General features: G+C 35.7%; 1 protein-coding gene across 2 annotated transcripts in view; it reads left to right on the forward strand.

Annotated features, from left to right (window-relative positions):
• The window catches only part of MAN1A2 (mannosidase alpha class 1A member 2), a 168,465-nt gene that overhangs the window by 80,171 nt on the left and 65,622 nt on the right, over positions 1-22,672 (forward strand). For both annotated transcript variants that reach the window (XM_050779005.1, XM_050779009.1), the window contains exons 7-8: positions 11,542-11,665; positions 17,333-17,426. In XM_050779005.1, coding sequence (XP_050634962.1) covers positions 11,542-11,665; positions 17,333-17,426 — 218 coding nt within the window. The remainder of the gene's footprint in view (positions 1-11,541; positions 11,666-17,332; positions 17,427-22,672) is intronic.

The following is a 22,672-nucleotide window of genomic DNA, read 5'->3' on the forward strand; positions in this document are numbered from 1 at the left end:
ATTGATGATTTGTGTCAACTGTGTGTTGAGCAAGTCTATCAGTGCCATTTTTCCAACAGCATATATCACATTTTGATAATTGTCACAATAGTTTTAAGCTTTTCATTATTATTACATCTGTTATAGTTATCTGTGATCAGTGATCTTTCTTGTTACTCTAGTAATTATATAGGGCACCATGAACAAGCAGTCATAGATGATGGCAAACTTAATCACTAAATGTTGTCTCTGCTCTGACTGCTCCACAGAGTGCATTCTTCCTTCTCTCTCCTCCTCCTTGGGCTTCCCTACTCCCTGAGACAGAATAATGCCAATAAATAACCTTTCAATGGCCTTGATGTATTCAAGAGACAAGAAGAATAGCATGTCTCTCACTTTAAATTAAAAGTTAGAAATAGTCTGGGTGCGGTGGCTTACACTGTAATCCCAGCACTTTGGGAGGCTGAGGCATGTAGATTGCTTGAGCCTAGGAGTTCGAGACCAGCCTGAGCAACATAGTGAGACCCTGCCTCTACAAAAAATACAAAAATTAGCTGGGCATGGTGGTGTGTGCCTGTAATCCCAGTTACTTGAGAAGCCAAGGTGGGAGGATTGCTTAAGCCCAGGAGGCGGAGCTTGCAGTGAGCTGAGATCCTGCCACTGCACTCCAGCCTGGGTGACAGAGCCAGCCCCTTTCTCAAAAGAAAAAAAAAGCTAGAAATAATTAAGCTTAGTGAGAGAGTCATGTCAAAAGCTAGGCCTCTGGTGCCAAACAGTCAGCCAAGGTGTGAATGCAAAGGAAGAGCTCTTGAAGGAAATTAACAATGCTAAGCCAGTGAAACACATAAATGATGAGAATGTGAAATAGCCATATTGCTGACATGGAGTAAGTTTGAGTGGTCTGTGTAGAAGATGAACCCAGCTACAACATTCTTTTAAGCCAAAGCCTAATGCAGAGCAAGGCCCTAAGTCTCTTCACTTCTGTGAATGCTAAGAGAAGTGAGGAAACTGCAGGAGAAAAGTTTGAGGCTTACAGAGGTTGATTCACGAGGTTTAAGGAAGGAATCTGCCTCCGAAACATAAAGGTGACAGGTGAAGCAACAGTACCAGTAGAGTGGGACATTGCTGAAAAGATGCCTAAAAATGTGGAACAACTTTGGAACTGGGTAACAGGCAGAGGTTGGAGAAGAAGAAGACAGGAAAATGTGAGAAAGTTTGGAAATTCCTTGAGACCTGTTGAATGGCTTTACTTAAAATGCTGATAGCGATATAGACAATAAAGTCCAGGCTGAGGTGGTCTCAGATGGAAATGAGGAACTTCTTGGGAAATGGAGCAAAGGTGACTCTTGTTATGTTTTAGCAAAGAGACTGGTGGCATTTTGCTCCTGCCCTAGGGATGTGTGGAGCTTTGAACTTGAGAGAGATGATCTAGGGTATCTGGCCAAAGAAATTTCTAAGCAGCAAAGCATTCAAGAGGTGACTTGGGTGCTGTTAAAGGCATTCAGTTTTATAAGGGAAGCAGAGCATAGAAGTTGAGAAAATTTGCAGCCTGACAATGTGATAGAAAAGAAAAGCTCATTTTCTGAGGAGAAATTCAAGCCTGCTGCAGAAATTTGCATAAGTAACAGGGAGCCGAATGTTAATCCCCAAGACAATGGGGAAAATGTCTCCAGGGCATGTCAGAGGTCTTCATGGTAGCCCCACCCATCACAGGCCCAGGGCCTAGAAGGAAAAAATGGTTTCATGGGCTGGGCCCAGGGTCCCCTTGTGTGCAGCCTAGGGACTTGGTGCCCTGCATCCCAGCCTCTCTAGCTGTGGCTGAAAGGGGCCAACCTAAAGCTTGGCCTATGGCTTCAGAGGGTGCAAACCTCAAGCTTTGGCAGCTTCCATGTGGTATTGAGCCTGCCAATGCACAGAAGTCGAGAATTGGGGTTTGGGAACCTCCACCTAGATTTCAGAGGATATATGGAAATGCCTGGATGTCCAGGTAGAAGTTTGCTGCAGGGACAGGGCTCTCTCCCTTGGAGAACCTCTGCTAGGGCAGTACTGAAGGGAAATGTGGGATTGGAGCCCTAACACAGAGTACCTGCTGGGGCACCACCTAGTGGAGCTGTGAGAAGAGGGCAACCATCCTCCAGACCCCAAAATGGTGGATCCACCAACAGCTTGCACTATGCACCTGGAAAAGCTGTACTCAGTGCCAGCTGGTTCAAGCACCCAGGAGGTTGGGCTATACCCTGCAGAGCCATAGGGGCAGAGCTGCCCAAGGCTGTGTGAGTCCTCCTCTTGCATCAGTGTGACCTGAATGTGAGACATAGAGTCAAAGGAGATCATTTTGGAGGTTTAAGACTTGACTGACCTACTGGATTTCAGACTTGCATGGGGCCTGTAGACCTTTATTTTGGCAGTTTCTCCCATTTGGAATGGCTGTATTTACCTAATACCTGCACACCCATTGTATCTATAAAGTAACTAACTTGATTTTGACTTTACAGGCATGTAGGTGGAGGGGACTTGGCTTGTCTCAGATGAGACTTTGGATGGTGGACTTTTGAGTTAATGCTGAAATAAGACTTTGGGGGACTGTTGGGAAGGCATGATTGGTTTTGAAATGTGAGGACATGAGATTTGGGAGGGACCAGGGGCCGGATGATACGGTTTGGCTGTGTCCCCACCCAAATCTCATCTTGAATTCCCATGTGTTGTGGGAGGGACTCAGCAGGAGGTAATTGAATCATGCTGTTATCGTGATAGTGAATAAGTCTCATGAGATCTGATGGTTTTAAAAAGGGGAGTTTCATTGCACAAGCTCTCTTCTCTTGTCTGCCACCATGTGAGGTGTGTCTTTCACATTCCACCATGATTGTGAAGCCTCCCCTGCCACATGGAACTGTAAGGCCATTAAACCTCTTTCTTTTGTAAATTGCCCAGTCTCAAGTATGTCTTTATCGGCAGTGTGAAAATGGACTAATGTAGCGTGATGGCGCACACCTGTAGCCCCAGCTACTTGGGAAGCTAAGGTAGGAGGACTGCATGAGTTCAGGAGGCAGAGCTTGCAGTAAGCTGAAATCGTGCCACTGCACTCCAGCCTGGGGGACAGAGCCAGATCCTGTTTCAAAAAACAAAACAAAACAAAACAAAAAACAAAACCCAGCCAGGCGCAGTGGCTCACACCTGTAATCCCAGCAGTTTGGGAGGCTGAGGAAGGCAGATCACCTGAGGTCAGGAGTTTGAGACCGGTCTGGCCAATGTGGTGAAACCCCATCTCTACTAAAAATACAGAAATTAGCTGGGCGTGGTGATGCATGCCTGTAATCCCAGCTACTTGGGAGGCTGAGGCAGGAGAATCTCTTGAACCTGGGAGATGGAGGTTGCAGTGAGCCAAGATCACACCACTGCTCTCCAGCCTGGGCGACAAGAGCAAGACTCCGTCTCAAAAAAAAAAAAAAGTTGGAAATAATTAAGCTTAGTGAGGAAGGCACGTGAAATTTAAGCTTAGTGAGGAAGGCATGCCAAAAACTAGGCCTCTCATGCCAAACAGTCAGCCAAGTTGTGAATGCAAAGGTAGAGTTCTTGAAGGAAATTAACAGTGCTGTGCCACTGAACACATGAATGATGAGAAAGTGAAATAGCTATATTGCTGACATGGAGAAAGTTTGAGTGGTCTGCATAGAAGATGAAACCAGCTACAACATTCTCTTAAGCCATAGTCTAATGCAGAGCAAGGCCCTGACTCTCTTCACTTCTCTGAATGCTGAGAGGTGAGGAAGCTGCAGAAGAGTTTGAGGCTTACAGAGGATGGTTTATAAGGTTTAATGAAGGAAGCCGTATCCATACCATAAATGTGACACGTGAAGCAGTAAGTGCTGATGTAGAAATTGCAGCAGGTGATCCAGAAGATCTAGCTAAGGTAATTGATGAAGGTGACTACACTAAACAACAAATTTTCAATGTAGATGAAACAAGTTTCTACTGGAAGAAGATGCCATCTCATAGTTAAAGAGAAGTCAATGCTTGGCTTTCAAGGACAGGCTGACTCTTGTTGGGGGCTAATACAACTGATGATTTTAAGTTGAAGCTAGTTCTTGTTTACCATTCTGAAAATCCTAGGGCCTTTAAGAATTTTGCTACATCTACTCCCTGTGGGGTCTGTAAGTAGAAAAACAAAGTTCAGATGAGAGCACATCTGTTGATGGCAGAGTTTAAGCCCACTGTTGAGACCTACTGCTAAGCAAAAAAGATCTCTTTCAAAATATTACTGCTCATTGACAGTGTACCTGGTCACCCATTTTCTGCAGTGAAGATGCCCAAGATTAATGTTGTTTTCATGCTTTCCAACATCCATTCTGCAGCCGATGGGTCAAGGAGTGATTAAGACTCTCAAGTCTTACTATTTAAGGATTGCATTTTGTAAGGCTATAGCTGCCGTAGATGGTGATTCCTGCGAGAGATCTCAGCAAAGGAAATGGAAAACCTTCTGGAAAGGAGTCACTATTCTACATGCCATTAAGAACATTCGTGATTCATGAGAGGAGGTCAAAGTATCAAACAGGAGTTTGGAAGAATTTGATTCCAGTCCTCATGGGTGATTTTGAGGGGTTCAAACTGAAGTGGGGGAAGTAACTGTAGATGTGGTGGAAATAGCAAGAGAACTAGAATTAGAAGTGGAGCCTGGAGATGGGACCGAATTACTGCAGTCTTATAAGACTTGAACGGATGAGGAGTTGCTTCTTACAGATGAGCAAAGAAAGTGGTCTTGAGATAGAATCTACTCTTGGTGAAGAAGCTATGAACCTTGTCAAAATGACAATAAGGATTTAGAATACTACGTAAACTTAGTTGACAAAGCAGTGTCAGGATATGAGAGTGGACTCCAAGTTTGAAAGAATTTTTGCTGTGGACAAAATGCTGTCAAACAGCATCACATGCTACAGAGAGATCTTTCGTGTTACACAGAACTGAAACAGGAAGAATCAAATCAATACAGCAGACTTTATTGTTGTCTTCATTTTAAGAAATTGACCCAGCCACCCCAGCCTTCAGCAGCCACCACCCTGATGAGTCAGCAACCATCATTATCAAGGCAAGACCCTCCACCAGCAAAAAAGAGTATGACTTGCTGAAAGCCTCAGATGATCATTTGCATTTTTAGCAATAAAGCATTTTTCAAATTAAGATATGAACATTATTTCAAAATAATGCTGTTGCACACTTAAAAGGCTACAGTGTAATGTAAATATAACTTGTATATATACTGGGATATGAAAAAGTTTGTGTGACTCATTTTGTTGCAATATTTGCTTTATGGAAGTAGTCTGTAACCAGGCCCATAATATCTCTGAGATATGCCTGTTTTTAAAGAAGTAATGTCTAGAAATTTATCAGATTTGTTAAACAGCTGTAAATTCACAGATTTCAACATTTGCTGGAACCCAGCAGGATAAATATAAAGAAACATGATGCCTGAAAATCTGTGACTAGAAAAAGAAAAGTTTTAAACAGCCAGAGAAGAAAGACATTTACACTGGGGAACCAAAATAGAAATACTTCCTTCTTATCATAAGCAATACAATCCAGAAAACAATTGAATCATCTTGAAACTGTTGAAAGAAAAAAGTCGATCTCGAATTCTATAGCCACTGAAAATATTCTTTAAAAACAAAGGTGAAATTAAGACATTTTCAGGCAAATAGAAGCTTAGAGAATTTATTGCCAACAGACCTGTATTGCTAGAAATTTTAAGGAACTTTCTAATGATACCAGATGGAAAAGCAGATTTACACAAAGAAGGGAAGGGCACTGGAAACAGTAAATATTTGAGTAAATGTAAAATGCTTATTTTTTTCTGTTTTGGTCTTTGTTTAAAGCAAAAATAATAACTTGCATAGTGGAGCCTATAATATACATAGAAGAAAAATTTGTTACCACAGTTACACAGAGGATAGTATAGAAATGTGAAGCCCTTATATTATATGTGAGGTGATATAATACATAAAGGTCTACTGTGGGAAGGTTAATGGTTTATGTTGTAATGCCTAGAGCAGTCGTAAAAAAATAAGCCAGTAAAGAAAGTGGAATACTAAAAACTACTCAATCCAAATGAAGGCAGGAATGGAGAACGAAACAACTAATGGGAAAAATAGACAATGAAAAGGCAAGATAGTAAACTTAGGTTGGTAGGATGTAAAATGGTAGAGACACTTTGGAAAACAGTTTGACTGTTTTTCAAATGTTTATCATATCAACAGGTATATAGATAAATAGTTATCATATTCATGCAATGGAATACCACTTAGCCATAAAAAGAACCTTAACTGCTGAGGCACATAGCAATATGGGTGAATCTCAAAGACACGTTGAGTGAAAGAGCCAAACATAGGAGCATATACTGTATCATGTTTACATGAAATTTTAGAACATGCAAGACTAATCAGTAGTGAGAGGAAGCAGATTGAGAGTTGTTTGAGACTTGGTAGGGAAGTGTGTGCGTTGATTGCAAAAGGGATAAGGACATGTTTTGGAAGGATCGACTTGGTTTGTATACCAATCTTTGTTTTCATTTGTCATAACCCCATTGAATGGTGCACCTGAAAGGATGCATTTTTGTATGTAAATTATACGTCAATATATAGTTAAAAATAAACCAGATCCTATGCTTGGCTGAGGGGCTGTGTAGTAACAAAAAATAACATTACCTTATAATTGAAGGACAATCTTAACTTTGAAAACATATTTTTAAAAAAGTTTGTAAAAATACAGAATTAAAATTAGAAGAGACCAATGAGTATTTAAAATGTAATAGACAACTCAAATTATGCTTATGTAGGCATACGGTTTTCCAAAAGGGTAGATGAGAATGTGTTAACAGATTGCTTTGGGACTGAGAGTGATTGGAAGAGGTAGAGGTCTTAGAGAGAGACTTTTTTTTTTTTTTACTTTACGCTTTTTCAGTGCCATTTAACATTTTAAATTATGAGTATATTACATATCCCCTCAAATTAAATGAAAATGTAACAAAAATCAGACTTCATTTAAAAATAAAAATTAAAGTTGTTATATTCATCTGCTGTCAAGGAAGTTTTTTACTTAAAACATTTTTAAAGCATCTGCTATAATAAAAAGGTGAGAAGAAAGCCATTCTTACATTTCAGCTTTACTTGTAGACTAGTGTATTATCTGTCAAAAGCCCTTAAAGCAATTCAACCTTTGTTAATATACCCGAAGAAATTGGATGTATGGACTAAGGAAGACATTATAAAATGTTTATCACAGCATATTTCACAAAATCATAAGTACAGGTCGAACGTTCAAGAGTAAGGTCATTTGTTAAGCAAATTTGGTAGTCCAACATATAAGGTAAAATAATATGTTGCCACATAAATGATATCATACATAAAATATTTACATTATATTAATATTTTATAAGCCAGATTATGGCATCATATAATGAGAATAACCATATAGTGTGTTATTCATAAGAGTACAATTTCAGAATGAATGGGGGAGCTGAAATAATTAAAACTATTTAATTTTCAGAGTATTTAATCACCGACAAATTGGTTTTATTTTATTTTTATTGGGCATCCTATAAAGTAATTCTGCTGTAAACCTATATTCTAAAATGAAATTATTAAAAACATATATTCTTGTGTATTTATCTAAATTTGAAATTATTGGCACTTTCAATTGACTCTTGCATGCTTTTATTAGAGAAGGTATTCTCCCTACAGTTGCTCAGAGCAAATTCTGCTTAATTGCAGGATATTCTCAATTCTAAATTTCTGCATATTAAAATGTTTAAGTATTTCAGACCAGATATTGTTACAAATGCCATTCTTTTGCTTTCATTCAGAATACCTTCTACAAATCTGAGATATTTTTACATTGACTTTTATTTGTAATTATTTTAAGTAATCTTCCAGTTTAGATGACACAGAATCATATAGCTTCTCAATTTCATTCCATTGAAGTATACAGTGTAAATAAATCTAATTGAAAATAGGAGCTCCATCAAACCATTATTCCTACAAATGAAGATACTTCAACTTAAACTTACACATTGAATGCTTTAATTTCTTTAGTTCGTTCCTTGCTTTTGTTGGAATGCATTTCAGTATCAGCCTGTTTGCAAGCTTTGTTTCCAATAATTACAGTTTCCTGAAAGCTTTACTCCATTCTTTCAATACATTGATTAAATATATTCAACTGACTTTCAACAAAATGCAAATCAAAATATAGAAGACTCATTATCAAAACAATTTAATATGATTGTAGAATGCTTAGGTTGATTTACTGTCAAGAGTTTACCAAACATTTTTAGAGTCTTTCCTTTTGCTGGTGGTCAGGTAAGAGAAACATCATATGTTTTGCTTGCTTGTTTTTGTTTTCTGGTATTCCTTGCAAATTTTTTGTTACTCAGGTTCTCTGAGTATATATGTAAATTTCAGTATCCAGACGTTTTACTTTGATCAGTTGAAAAAAACAAAACATGAATTTGCATGAAATTATGATCCGGTTATTTTTTGGCAGCTCATCATCATTTTAAGTTGGAATATTTTTGTCCTCAGCAGCATTATATCTTGTTCTTAGGAATTTTCTTATTTTTCTGAGTTGCTAGGTTATATGTAAGTATCAAATTTAATATTTTAGATTCTTCCTGTGACATGATGTAAAAAATGTAAAAACTTTGTTTAGAATTTAGTATTTTGAAAAGTGTTCCTTTTTGACTTTTGGCTAGAAGTTCTTTTTATAGAGAATGGCAAACTGTTGGACTTCCTAAGTTTTGTTTTTATAGTTGACCACACTGTAATTCATCCACTATGCTGAAACCTAGTTAATCTTTCTAAATGGTATGCTTTATTCCTTAAGTATGTTATAATCCTTAAAGTTATTCGTGACTTTCCATCACACTTAACGACTAAAATTTTACCATGGCCTCCAAAATTATTACATAGTCCAGATTATACCTTGCTTTTTAACCTCATCCTGTGTCATTCACTTCCCCTTACTTTCTGAACTCTAGCCAAACTAGCCTCCTTCCTTTCCCTCAAGGCCATTACATTTGCTGTTTCCCTTACTGGGAATTCTGTTTTTCCAGATCTTTTCATTACTGGCTCCTCATCATTCAGGTCTCAGTTCAAATCACATCATTTTAGAAACATTTTCTCTGAACATAATATGTAAAGAGCCTTTTTTCTAACTCACTCTCTATCCCTAGTACTCAACATTCTATTTTTCCTTTTTAATTTTCTTCATAGCAACTATCGCTATTTAAAATGATCTTATTTATTGTAGGAGCAGGAATAGTATATGTCAGGTTCACCACTCTCTCACAGCATAGTAAACACTTACATTTGTGAAATGAATGACTGTTTTATGTAGTTACTATATCCATATTTATTCTCTGATTCTCACTTCTAGCTATAAAATATCTTAGTGGTATTTGCCTTCCATATTTTCAGACAATTTAAAAATAGCACTAAACAAGGAACTTTAAGCAAGGTTGTCATATGTTCTTACATTTATTTTAATGTTTTCTAAACACAAATAAAATATAAGATGTGGAATTGACAGAATACAAGTGAAGATAAGGTGAGAAAAAATATGTATAAATACATATGTTTTTTGAGACGGAGTTTCGCTCTTCTTGCCCAAGCTAGAGTGCAATGGCGCAATCTCAGCTCATGGCAACCTCCGCCTTCCGGGTTCAAACGATTCTCCTGCTTCAGCCTCCCGAGTAGCTGGGATTATAGGCACCTGCCACCATGCCCAGCTAATTTTTTTGTATTTTTGGTAGAAATGGGGTTTCACCCTGTTAGTCAGGCTGGTCTTGAAATCAGGTAATCTGCCTGCCTCGGTCTCCCAAAGTGCTGGGATTACCGGCGTGAGCCACCCCACCTGGCAAAAATATTTATATTTATACTTCTCCCTTTAGATCCTAGAGAATGGTCTAGAGTTCTTGTAGGAATAATCTAGGAACTCTGCTGCTTGAACAATCTAGACTTCCAGTTCCAACCATGAAATACCTTTTATCAGACTACCCTCCTACCAAAAGCAGTCATGAAAGCTAGACAAAATATGTAAAACCAAATGGTTTGAAGACACTGAAATGCAATTAACTCAGGTAGAACTTGAGGGACTGTGATCCTAAGGTCATCACCATGTAAACATTGGCTTTTTCCCTGAGGATATGTTCTAAATCGTGTTCAGAGCAGTAGAGGCCATATCTAAAGTGGCAGTCATTTCGGGCAGAGGAGACAATGGTCAGGCCCTGGAGCTGCTAAAATGACTGAAACATAGGGACAAAATCTCATATGGAAAGAAATTGCAGAGGAAAAGCCCAAAATTTATGGACAAATTTCCCTCAAATCGTTGGTGATTCTATAACCACATATATAGGGCAAACAAGACTCAAAGAAACCCAGCAGAAAATAGCAGAAGGAAATTAAAGGGCTAAGGAGAAAATTTAACAGCCACATGATAGTGGGGAAACAGGTTAGGCTGCTTAGGTGCCCTTGGTAAATACCCCTGGCTTCCAACTGAAATTCCCAGGTCCATTTCTGGAAGTTGGGGTAAAAACGGAAATGGACTGGCTTTAACAAAGCCTAAAACACAATATAGTCTGCGTTTACTCAGTCTGTGTTTAGAAGAAATTTAACCTTTTTAGAAGATAATGGAATTCAAACCCTCTACAATTTTTCATTTATGTAGTCTGGCCTCAAATAAAAAATTACTGAACAGGTTAAAAAAAGAAAATGCAAGAGCATGTTCTAGAGATTATATCTGCACAAATGAAATGTTTATGAGATTATTCACTGAAAAATGTTCATGATAACAAAATATTGGAAATAGCCCAAGGGACCATCATTAGGGAATTTATTAGACAAATTGTGTATGTTTATATAATATATTAATTTTCACACAGGCACTATCATCATTTGGTGCAAACCAGTTCTTTATTGTATGATACTGTCCCAATCATTTGCTACAGGGCAGTTTGTAACTTTGGACCTGGCACAATAAGTGGAGGTTGCACATTCAAGTTTTGAGACAACTCAAAATGCTGCCACACATTTTCATGTGCCTCTAGGGTGGGGCATTCCACTTGAGAATCATTAATATTATGGAATTCTGTACAACTGTAAAAAAAAAAAAAAAACGAGAAAACTGTTTGTGAACTGATACGGGAAGACCACCAACTTGCTATGTTTTGTTTAAGAAAGGAGGACAGTGAGAATATATATTTGGATTGCCTACATTTGCATAAAACATTCTGTAGTCATACTTAAGAAAGGAATGAAAGTGATTTTCTTTGGGGCCTGGTGAGGTGAATGGAGATGAGAATGGGTGAAATATATTTACTGGATTTTAAAAATACTGTTTTAATTTTTAGAACATGGATTTATTACCTATTTAAATTTTTAATGCAATTTTAGATATAAATAAGCTATTGTGTCAAATATAATAATTTCTAAGAGATCTATTTAAAATTTACATATTCATTAAACAAATGTTTTGGTCTTTTCCCAATCCTGTCTCCTTTTACTTTTCCTTTTCATTCAGTGGAGTAGGGCGAAACTGGGGCTGGGCATCTGCAGGTAGCAGCATTCTGGCTGAATTTGGTACACTACATATGGAGTTCATCCACCTCAGCTACTTGACAGGGGACCTGATTTACTACAAAAAGGTTTGTTTTCTTGCCTTCTTTTCTTTGTTTGTTATAAAGAGTCCTTCAAAATTGGCCCAAAGATTTGATTAATGCTTAAAATGTTTGCCTTTCTAGATATATGTTTATTAGGGCTTTAGCCTTTATATTCTCTTTTGAAGTTACTCAAAGAAATGTCCTTTCTATTTAGGACATATTTAAAATATTTATTGTTATTTGAGAAGTTATAACTACTATTACATTTTTTAAAAATTTCATTGCTATTTTTATGCTGCATTGTGCTGCAGTACCTAGCCAGCCTGGTAAGACAAGAAAGACAAAATATGTTCTGTCTTTGTCCAGATGTTTAAGAACTGAAAAGGAAGAAAGAAAATAGTAGTTATTCACAGATTACGTGATTATTGACCTATTACTAGAAATAAGAGTTTAATATGTTTTTTAAATAGATGATCAATATGGATGTTAAAAATCAGTAGTATTTCTCTACACCAGCTACAAAAGGCAAGAAAATGTCATTTTGCAAAAAGATACCTTATGTAATAGAGCAAGAGTATATATGTTTCCTACAAATAAATCTAACAAAAGATAAAGTTCAAATTTTTACTCAGCCATGAAAAAGAATGAAATCCTTTCCTTTGCAGGAATATGGATGGCACTGCTGGGGGGACGTTATGTTAAGTGAAATAAGCCAGGCACAGAAAGACACATATTATATGTTTCATTCATATGTGGGAGCTAAAAAAAAATTGATGTCATGGAAGTAGAGAATAGAATGATGGTTATCAGAGGCTTGGAAGGGTAGTGAGGAGAGAAGGATAAAAAGGGGTTTTTTAATGGGTACAAAAGTGCAGTTACACAGAATGAATAAGATCTAATGTTTGATAGCACAATAGAGTGACTCTAACAATGATTTGTTGTATATTTCAAAATAGCTAGAAGAGAAGATGTGGAATATTTCCAACAGAAGAAATGATAAATGTTTGAAGTAATGGGCATTTCAGTTACTCAGATTTTATCATGACCTGTTATATGCTAGTATCAAAATATGTACAACTCTTTCATACCCATAAAAATTAAAAATTAAAATTTAAAAATACAAAACTTTATTAAATGACATTGAAGAGGATATAAATAAATGGAGGGATATCATATTTATGTATAGGTAAACAATATCATAAAAATTTCAGTCATCCCCAAATTTGTAGCATAAATTCAGTGCCAGTGAAATCTCTAATGGCCGTTTTCCTCCCAATGGAGCTTGAAAAGACACTTCTAGAATTTATACAGTAAAGAAACATTCTAGACACTTGTGAGGAAAAACACCCTGGCTGGATTTACATTGCCCAATTATCAACATTGACAGTGTAGTATTTGTTAATAGGGGCAAACAGATGAACAGAATAGATAGCCTTTAAACAGACCTACATATATGTAGAAACTTGTTATAACAAGTGTTGCACTGTGGATTATAATAGTTAATTCCAGGAACATTAAAGGCTTAACTTTAAAAAATAAAACACTGACATTTTGAGAATAAAAAATATATGCCCTTGGGGTAAAAAGGATTTTTACAATGGGAAACAAAAAATATTACTTAGTAAAAATACCCTATAACCCAGCAATTCCATTATTTGGTATGTACATTTACATTATATACATAGAAGCATTGTTTGTATTGGCAGTTTATATAATAAAATACAAAACAGCAATGAAAATATGAATTATGTTTGTATCCATTAGTTAAAAGAATATGATACAATTTTTGTAAAGTTCAAAACAAAGCTGAACAGTATATTGCTTAGGGATTCAAAATAGTTTTGATAAATTGTTGAAGTAAAAATAACATACAGAGATGAATCTCTGAATTAAATGTTTTATTTGGAAGCACAGAATTCCAATTCAAGGCATACACACAGAGTAGGGTGGTTGGTCCTCAATCCATCCAGAAAACAAAGAGAAGGTTGGAAGTTTTATTAGAGGAGAAATGTTACATATCGTTTTGAAAGGAAGTGTGTTGACACGAGTAAAGCTTCTAGAAGCTGTCTGGCCCTGATTGGTGACAGCAGTAGGTAAAACTATAATGTTAGGGTTATAGCAGCTGAGCTTGTGGAAAACGTAATTTTTGGAGCCAGTATTATGTGCCACAGGTGATTTTCCGCTGGGCCCTTTGACTCTGAATTAGTTGGGTATGATGGGAATGACCCAATTCATATAGTTTGCTTTCACAAAGTCAAGATAATGACAAATATGAAACTCAAGACTACAGATACATCTGGGATATAGGCAGTAGTATGTGAATGGGTAGTGGTAAACAGACCATCAAACATGCTTGTAGTGTTGTATTTCTTAAATTGACATGTGAGTAGAGTTGAGATATATATGTATATTCCTTTCTGTTTATGAAATACTTCAACAGAGAAGAATTTTCAGGTAAATACAGCAAAACGGAACTAGATGACAGAATTTTCCCTGTCCTGACTAAATGAATAATAAAAAAAAATAAAGACAGTAAAAATTCATCAAAAGCAATAAAAGAAGGAAAGGATGTAACTTCATGTCATATTTGATAACCAAAATAAAAAAACAAAAACAAAAAGATTTCTGATTTCTGGCGTGAGACATAAGTCTGCTCCCTACCCTATCCTGAAACCTTTTTGGGAAAAGAGAGTCGACAAATTCCTAGTATTCCCTATCAGTCTTGCCAAGGAGGCCAGTGCCCAGAGCATCACATATTTAATTGTCCACAGCTCCAGCAGAGTTCTCACCTCTCATCCTTATTGAACACATAGGCTTCAAGTGATCAGATAGAAGTACACTAGTACTCCAGATCTCAAATTGTATCGAGGAAGGGAGAAACACACACACACACACACACACACACACACACACACACACCCCCACGAAGAACTCAAGGAGAAATTAAAAAGTTCAGGCCAGAACTGACCCTTTTAAATGTGAACAATATAAAACAGAAAGCATGGCAATTGTGCAAACATACTGCTGGAAACAAAAGCGGAGTGGTATATAGCATGTAAAAGACTGATAAAGAATCCAGTTTCAAATTTTTAAAACAGTAAAAAAAAAAAAAGTCACCATGAGTAATTCATACTATAATAGAAATTAAATTTAACAGAACTCAAAACCAAAATAAAACAATAAAATGATACAAAAATATTGTGGAGCTAAAGAAACAAATGGAGACTTAAAATGATGTATCCCCTAGCTAATAAAATGGGAAATAACAAAGAACTCATTGCATATAGTGAAAAACTGGATTACTTACATGGAATAAAAGCAAGAGATAGTCATAGACAAAACAAAGGAAAAGCAGAGATTAAAAAGATAATAAATTTGTAAAATAAACATAATTTAACATATGGTCCTTCTTGAAGTAGAAAACCTAAATCATAGGAATTAACCTAAAAGCAGCAAGAAGAAACACTGCTGGGCACAGTGGTTCACATCTGTAGTCCCAGCACTTTGGGAGGCCAAGGTGGGTGGATTGCTTGAGCTCAGGAGTTCGAGACAAGCCTGGGCAACATGGTGAAACCACTTCTCTACCAAAAATTAGCCCTGTGTGATGGCGCATGCCCGTACTCCTCAGCTACTCGGGAGGCTGAGGTGGGAGGATCACTCAAGCTTGGGAAGCGGAGGTTGCAATGAACTGAGATTGAGCCATTGGACTCCAGCCTGGGTGACAGAGCAAGACTCTGTCAAAAAAAAAAAAAAAAAAACTACAAATTCCATGTTTAACAAAATTAAGAGATACTTCATATCACCAAATAGGAAGAAAAGTAGGCATATAAGCAGTAAAGATCAGAGAGAGGTTTGGTATAAACAGAAGAGAGGATGTTTGGGGCTGCAGACTACAAAATACAAAACCAGTAGAGCCCAGTTCTCTGAATTAGGTGGTGTAACTTGACATACAGAACTCAAATTCTTATGAGCAGCAATGAGAACAGGATCACAGGCTGATGGGGTGTACTTCTTTGGACCTTACTAAACATAATGTGTTGAGAAGCTGGAAAAACAGAAGTCAGTAAGGATTCTCACAGATAAGCTGTTTGCGCCTGCGGACTTTGGTGAGAGAAGGGAATGAACGACAGATTCACTATTGTGAGCAGTGCTGCATTTCCAATCTCAAGTGGCTGGGGAGAAGCAAAGTCTAAAAAAACGTATTTATATCTGGACTCTTACCTGGTGTTTTATGTCAAAACTTTCAGGAAAACAGTAATGAGTAATTTGTTAAAAAAGAACAGGTACAGAATTTATACAAAGATATTACCAGAAAAAAGGAAGGAAAATGGTGGCCACAAAATATGTAAAAAGAGCAACTGAAAATTCCGACCAAATATCACCATGAGAGAATACATAATAAAGATTTCATCTCTGTAGAACAAGTATATAAACAGAGATACAATTGCTCAGAGACAATAAGATCTCATGTCAGTAACAAAATATAAGAAAAAATAGTTATCAACAAAATGAAGGCCAAAATGGAAGCAATACAAAGAAAGACAGTGTTCAAAATATAAAGCGCTTAGATGACAAAATTGAGAAAAACTAGTAAATGTGTGGAAATAAAAAGAGACAAGAGTTAGAAAGAAAATGACAGATAAGGAAGAAAGGCGGAAAGAATTGAATAGTATACAGTTTTTGGATGACAGAAGAGTTAATTTTCTCCCCTTTTATAACATCATTCAGAACTATCTAAAAAGTAGTCTGTGGAATTTTTCAGATTGAGATTGTTATACATAGTGTTGGTCTCAAACGTGAAAGAACACAGGGAATACAGACAGCATCCTTGAGTCCATTCCTAAAACTACTTAAAGACAAAATCCAGCCAAATGAATGACAATGGGAAACCTTGTGGCAGAAGAATTAATATTGTACTCAAGTCCAGAAAAGTGAAGTATATATCAGGTCCTCTGAAAAAGAAGGGTTTTCCCAAGTCATTTATACCAGCCAGGTTATTCATCAAATGTAATGACAATATTCTCAAACAAAGAAGATACAAGGAACATAACACCTCCTCCCACCCCCAGAGGCTCCCTTAAAAGCACTTACAAAGTTCACCCAATCTAGAGTTGAATCAAAATAAATCCCTAGGAAAGTCTCCGGCTTCTTAATATATTTCATGATTTTTCTTTCCCCATTACCCTCAGGAAGATATTTTAAAATTTGGAATTTCAGGAACTTAAAGATACCTATTGTGGGAACAATTTTTAAAGTTCAGCAGTTTGTTTTACTTCATTTACTTTTTGATCTGTTCAATTCAAATTAATACTTTTCAAAATACAATGGCATTTTATGATTCAATTCCCGTGAAGTTATTTCTGTTCTTATGTTTGAATATATACATGTTGACTGTGTCTGGAATGATGTTTATAACTGATGTTTCAGATGATATTTCTAGGCAGTAGCATGTTGAGATTTAAAATGGTTTCTATCTGTGTTATTTCCTCTGTATTATTTTTATTGCTTGATTTTAAAATAACACATATCTTATAAAAATGACTCATTTAAGAAATAGAAGGCTTTGTTGACTCCCCCCTGCCCCTCCAGCACACACACAAAGGCAGGGAATAGGTATAGACTCTGAGTAAGGAAAAACACAAAGCCTACATTAACACCAAGCCTTGATGACACTTCTTTTATTAATTGCATTCTTAATTTTATTTTACTTAGGTTATGCACATTCGGAAACTACTTCAGAAAATGGATCGTCCAAATGGTCTTTATCCAAATTATTTGAACCCCAGGACAGGGCGCTGGGGTCAGTGTAAGTATTCTAGTATACCTGAGGCTTTCTTAAAGAATTATTTGTCTGAAAACTCTTTGCTTGATGTAGTACAAAGTACACTACGTGGAGTTAGAAACCCTCAGTGTCTAGCCTTGTGGTCTACTGGTGCTGTTCTTAGCCATATTTCTTATCTCTCTTAGCTTCAGTTTTCCCACTTGTGAAATGGAAATGTTAATAACATGTCTCCTAAGAGTATTTTATTTCCTGTATTGCTAAAATATAGTGTGGCAGTTTGAAGGTTGTACTTAAAAACTCTTATTAATAAATTACCTCTTCATGTAAATAAAAGCACCGCTTAAGAGAGAGAGGTAGAGGAGGAGTATGAAAAGCAAACGAATATAGTAGATTACTAGAAGCGGGGCAGTTGTTCGAGTATGAAAAGCAAACGAATATAGTAGATTACTAGAAGCGGGGCAGTTGTTCTTGGATAAGCCATGTCTATTCATTTCATTTTAGAAGAAGGCATCCTGGCCTTCATTATTTACCAGTCTCTGTGCTAAGTTCTTAGAAGAGATTGAGATGGAGAAAGAACATAGGGTTTGGCCTGAATTCACAGGCTGGCAGGATAGGCCGACACATAAATGTTATTGTATAGGAAGGTACCAATTGTTACATGAAACTGTAGGAAAAATGATTCCCTCTGCCTGAGGGGAAAGTATTTTGTTTAGGGAGAGGGTAAGTTTTCTTATTAGAGCTCATTTATTTTTGAAGAAATTGATTTTTAAAAGTAACAACTAATAAATATTTATGTGGAAATGTGGAACTTACAGAATTTTAGTAATTGTAGGTTTATCAATGCTATTCTTTTTTAAAGGTTAGGAAAACAAGAACAAATAATAGAGACTGCAACTTTGCCACTAACAAAACACGATTCAGTTATTTTTGAGACTAATAAAATCCGAAGTAGTAAATAAGAGACAAAAGTAATGATCGTTTAATTTCAGTATTGAAAGCACTGCTGATTCTGCCAGTAAGAAAATATGCTGGTGTGAGTACCCAGAATAGGAAAACATTTGCCCTGGAATTGTCTTTTCTTTCCTTTCCAGGAAATTGTCTTTTATTTTATGAAAGGAAAGCAGATAGGTCAATATAATTATGTCTTTCATGAATCTGGAAATAGATCTCAATCTTTTTTGACTATTTTTATACTTACTTTTCCTGTTTCCTGAAATTATTTACATATGATTCATTTTTCTCTTTATTTTGAAGAAGATAAAAGCTCTACTGCCTAGAATGAGTGGGAATGATATTTTTTGGAAAAACAAAACCCTGAGAGCTGCATTTCTAAAATGTAAAACCATAGTTTTCTTATTTCAGATAAGAGTGACTGAATTGGATGTCTACTTAGTAATTTCGATGAATTCTATTATCAATCTTTACCCCTGTGAGTTGTATTGAGATTTGAGAATATTATGATAATATGATGATATAATGTATATGAAAAATTATGTTCAGTTCCTGTCTTAGACTATATGCCAGTGTATATTCTATATGGTTTTACTATTTAAATGTAAAAGATGAAATCATAAAAGTACTAAAAACAGGGTTGAATATATAATCAGGAAAGCCTTTTCTAAGCATGTCACATAAAACAGAAACTACAAAAAAAGGTGTCAGTTTTTCCTGTATATTATTGTTAACCTCTGTATTAGTCTGTTCTCATGCTGCTGTAAAGTACTGCCTGAGACTGGGTAATTTATAAAAGATAGAGGTTTAATTGACTCACAGTTCCACAGGGCTGGGGAAGCCTCAGGAAACTTACAATTATGGCAGAAGGGGAAGCAAACACATCCCTCTTCACATGGTGGCAGGAAGGAGAAGTGCCAAGCAAAGTGGGGAAAAGCCCCTTATCAAACCGTCAGATCTTGGGAGAACTCATTCACTATCAAGAGAACAGCATGGGGGTAAAACATCTTCCTGTACCCAGTCTCCAGAGTGTGTACATTTGTATGCTTTTTGAACCACCAACTCATTTCCAGCAGTTTATTCCAAATAAATTTTCAGAGCTGTATATTAAAGTTTATTTACAACAGTCTTGGGGTTGTTTATAATAGGGATAATTTGGAAACAATCTGAAGCAGTCCTAACAGAACTTTCTGTAATGAGGAAAAGATTCTATTATCTGTGTTATCCAATATAGTAGTCACTAGCCACATGTGACTGTTGAGCACTTGAAATGTTGCTAGTATGGTTGTGGAATTACATATTAAATTTTACTTTAACTTACATTTAATTAGCTACTTGTAGCTTGTGCTTCTACATTGGACAGGGCAGTTTTTAAATGTTTTACATAGGGGTTTGGTTAAATACATTTTGGCCTGTCCAGATACAGTATACTATTAGCCATTAAAAGTTATATTTTAGAATACCTGACATAGATAAATATGACATATCTAGAAAGATATTTAGAAAAGGAGAGGAAACACTATAACAATAGAAACCAAAGTGTTATGTGTGATTTTCTCTGAATTATTGTTTTTATTTTCTCCTTTTCATTTACTGTTACTATCCAAATTTGATTATGAACATCTCTTACTTTTGATGTTAGCTTAAAAACATTTTTAAATAAAAAGAGAATCCCATTTTCCATGCCAGCATAAGGATACTTAAAAAAGTAAATCACAGTTTGGGAATTGCCAGCCTTGAAATGATCAAAAGTAGAGCATTGATGACATGGAGGCAGGAGAACTGCTTGAACCCGGGAGGCGGAGGTTGCAGTGAGCTGAGATTGTGCCACTGCACTCCAGCCTGGGTGACAGAGCGAGACCCTCTCTCAAAAAACAAAACCAAAACCAAAAAACAGAACTCTTTCTCTTCAGCATTGTGTTGAGAAAACTGGATAGCCCCGTGAAAAATAATGAAGTTGAACTCTTAGTGTATATTATCTACAAAAATTAACTCAAAACAGATCAAAGACTCTAAATTTGAGAACCAAAACTATAAAACTCTTAGAAGAAAACATAGGGGCAAATCTTCATGACCTTTGATTTGACACTGGATTCTTCAGTATGACACCAAAGGCAGAGGTAACAAGACAAAAATAAAAGATAAATTGGATTTGATTAAAATTGAAAATTTTTTGTGCATCAAAGGATACTATCTGTGAGAAAGAAAGACAACCCACAGAATGAGAGAAAATATTTGCCAATCACATGTCTTACAAGGGTATATACACAGAATATGTAAAGAACTCCTACAACTCAGCAACAGAAGGCAAACTACCTACAACTCAACAACAGAAGGCGAACTACCAAATTAAATAATGGGTGAGGACTTGAATAGTCATTTCTGCAAAGAAGTTAAGCAAATGGAAAATAAGTACACGAAAAAGATGATTAACATTAAAATGCAAATCAAAACTCAATGAGATACCACTTCACAGCTACTAGGAAGACTGTAATCAAAAGGATGAAAAATAAGCATTGGCAAGGATGTGGAGAAATTGGAACCCTTGTACACTGCTAGTAGGAATGTAAAATGGTGTAGCTGCTGTAAAAACCTAGCAGTTCCTTAAAAAGTTAAACATATAATTACCATATGACCCAGCACTTCATCTCCTCTGTATATACCCAGAAGATTTGAAAACAGAGACTGAAACAGATACTTGTATCCTAGAGTTCATTACAACATTATTTATGATATGCAAAAGAAGGAAGTAACTCAAATGTCCAACAGACGAATGGGTAAACAATATGTGAGTATAAACATACCATGAACTATCCATAAAAAGGAATGAAGTTCTGATACATGCTATAAACGAACCTTGAAAACATTATGCTAATCAAAAAAAGTCACAAAAGGACAAATATTGTATGATTTCACTTACATCAAATATCTAGAGTTGTCAAATTCATAGAGACGTAAAGTAGATTAGAGTTGACTGGAAGCTTTAGATGAGAAGAAAGTGGAGAGGAGAATGGAGAGTTATTGCTAGAGTTTCTTTTTGCAGTGATGAAAAGTTTTGGAAATAGGTGGTGGTGATGGTTTTACAGCACTGTGAATATAATTAATGCTACTGAATGGTACACTTTCAAAATAGTTAAAATGGCAACTTTTGTGTTATATACATTTCATTATGATAAAATTTACAACAAAAAAGATAACTTTTATTCCTCTGTTTTTTCCTCACAGAATAAATTCAAATTACTTTATAATATATTCACTCTCAGCAGTTTTTAATTTCAATGTTATAGAAAGAGCCATTCACTGGTTATTTTGGCAGAAGATCTTTAAAATCCTAGTGAGCTGCCCTGATATCCTTTTAACAGCTGTAGTCCTTACAAAATTGCCCAATTTGTTCCTTTTAATGTTTTTGTATATTTTATATCAGCTTCTGAAAAGTATATCAAATTTTATTATCTTTGAGCAGTATACATCTGTCATATTTATAAATAGTCTGCAAAACAAACATTTAATTGAACTGAAATTTAACAGTTCAGCTTTGGCTAACTGTATTATAATTAGAGTAATGATAATGTCTGTGACTTGCACATAGCAATCACAGAGAATAATTACTGGTAATTATGTTCAGGAAAAGTACTTGGCAACAGATATAAAAGAATATAGTAAGAAACCTAGATTTAAAGGCAAATTACTAGTTTTTTTTTCTTTTCTTAAACTTTATATTTTTACTATTCTAAGCACAATACTTAACCTATGTCATTTAATGATTAAAGTGAAGAAAATATAGGAAATCAGTCATTACTGATTCATTGTGTTATATTACTAAATTTATAATTGTGGAAAAAACAAGAATGAACATGTTATTTTGAGTTAGAAAATGAATTCTGATTGTCTTGCTTAATAATTTAGATAATTTATTTAGCTTCTCTATGCATCTTTATCTGTTCTAATTGTACTTATTTAATAGAAAATTCATATGGGTCATATTTATGAGAAAATATATTTGAAAATGCTTCAAATTAGTTTTTACTCTAGAATTTCCCATAAGAAGACTTCAAGAAATAGCTTCTGTTAGAAACCTGCCATTAACTGTATAACATGTTGAAATAAATCATGTGAATCATTGCTATTTAGGAGTGTTTTATAATATATTATCCATTTCTGAATATCAAAAGGACCTTAGAGTGACATGGTTTATCAAATTTGACATGTAGGCATATACTTTACAGGAAAGAGAAGTAGCTTCAAGTTCCTTAGTGGTATCCGTTTGCTTTAATGTAATTTCAGATGGCCTGTAAAGCAAGATGGACAGAATTCTCACT

The sequence above is a fragment of the Macaca thibetana genome, chromosome 1 (genome assembly GCF_024542745.1).
Source record: "Macaca thibetana thibetana isolate TM-01 chromosome 1, ASM2454274v1, whole genome shotgun sequence".
NCBI lineage: Eukaryota > Metazoa > Chordata > Mammalia > Primates > Cercopithecidae > Macaca > Macaca thibetana.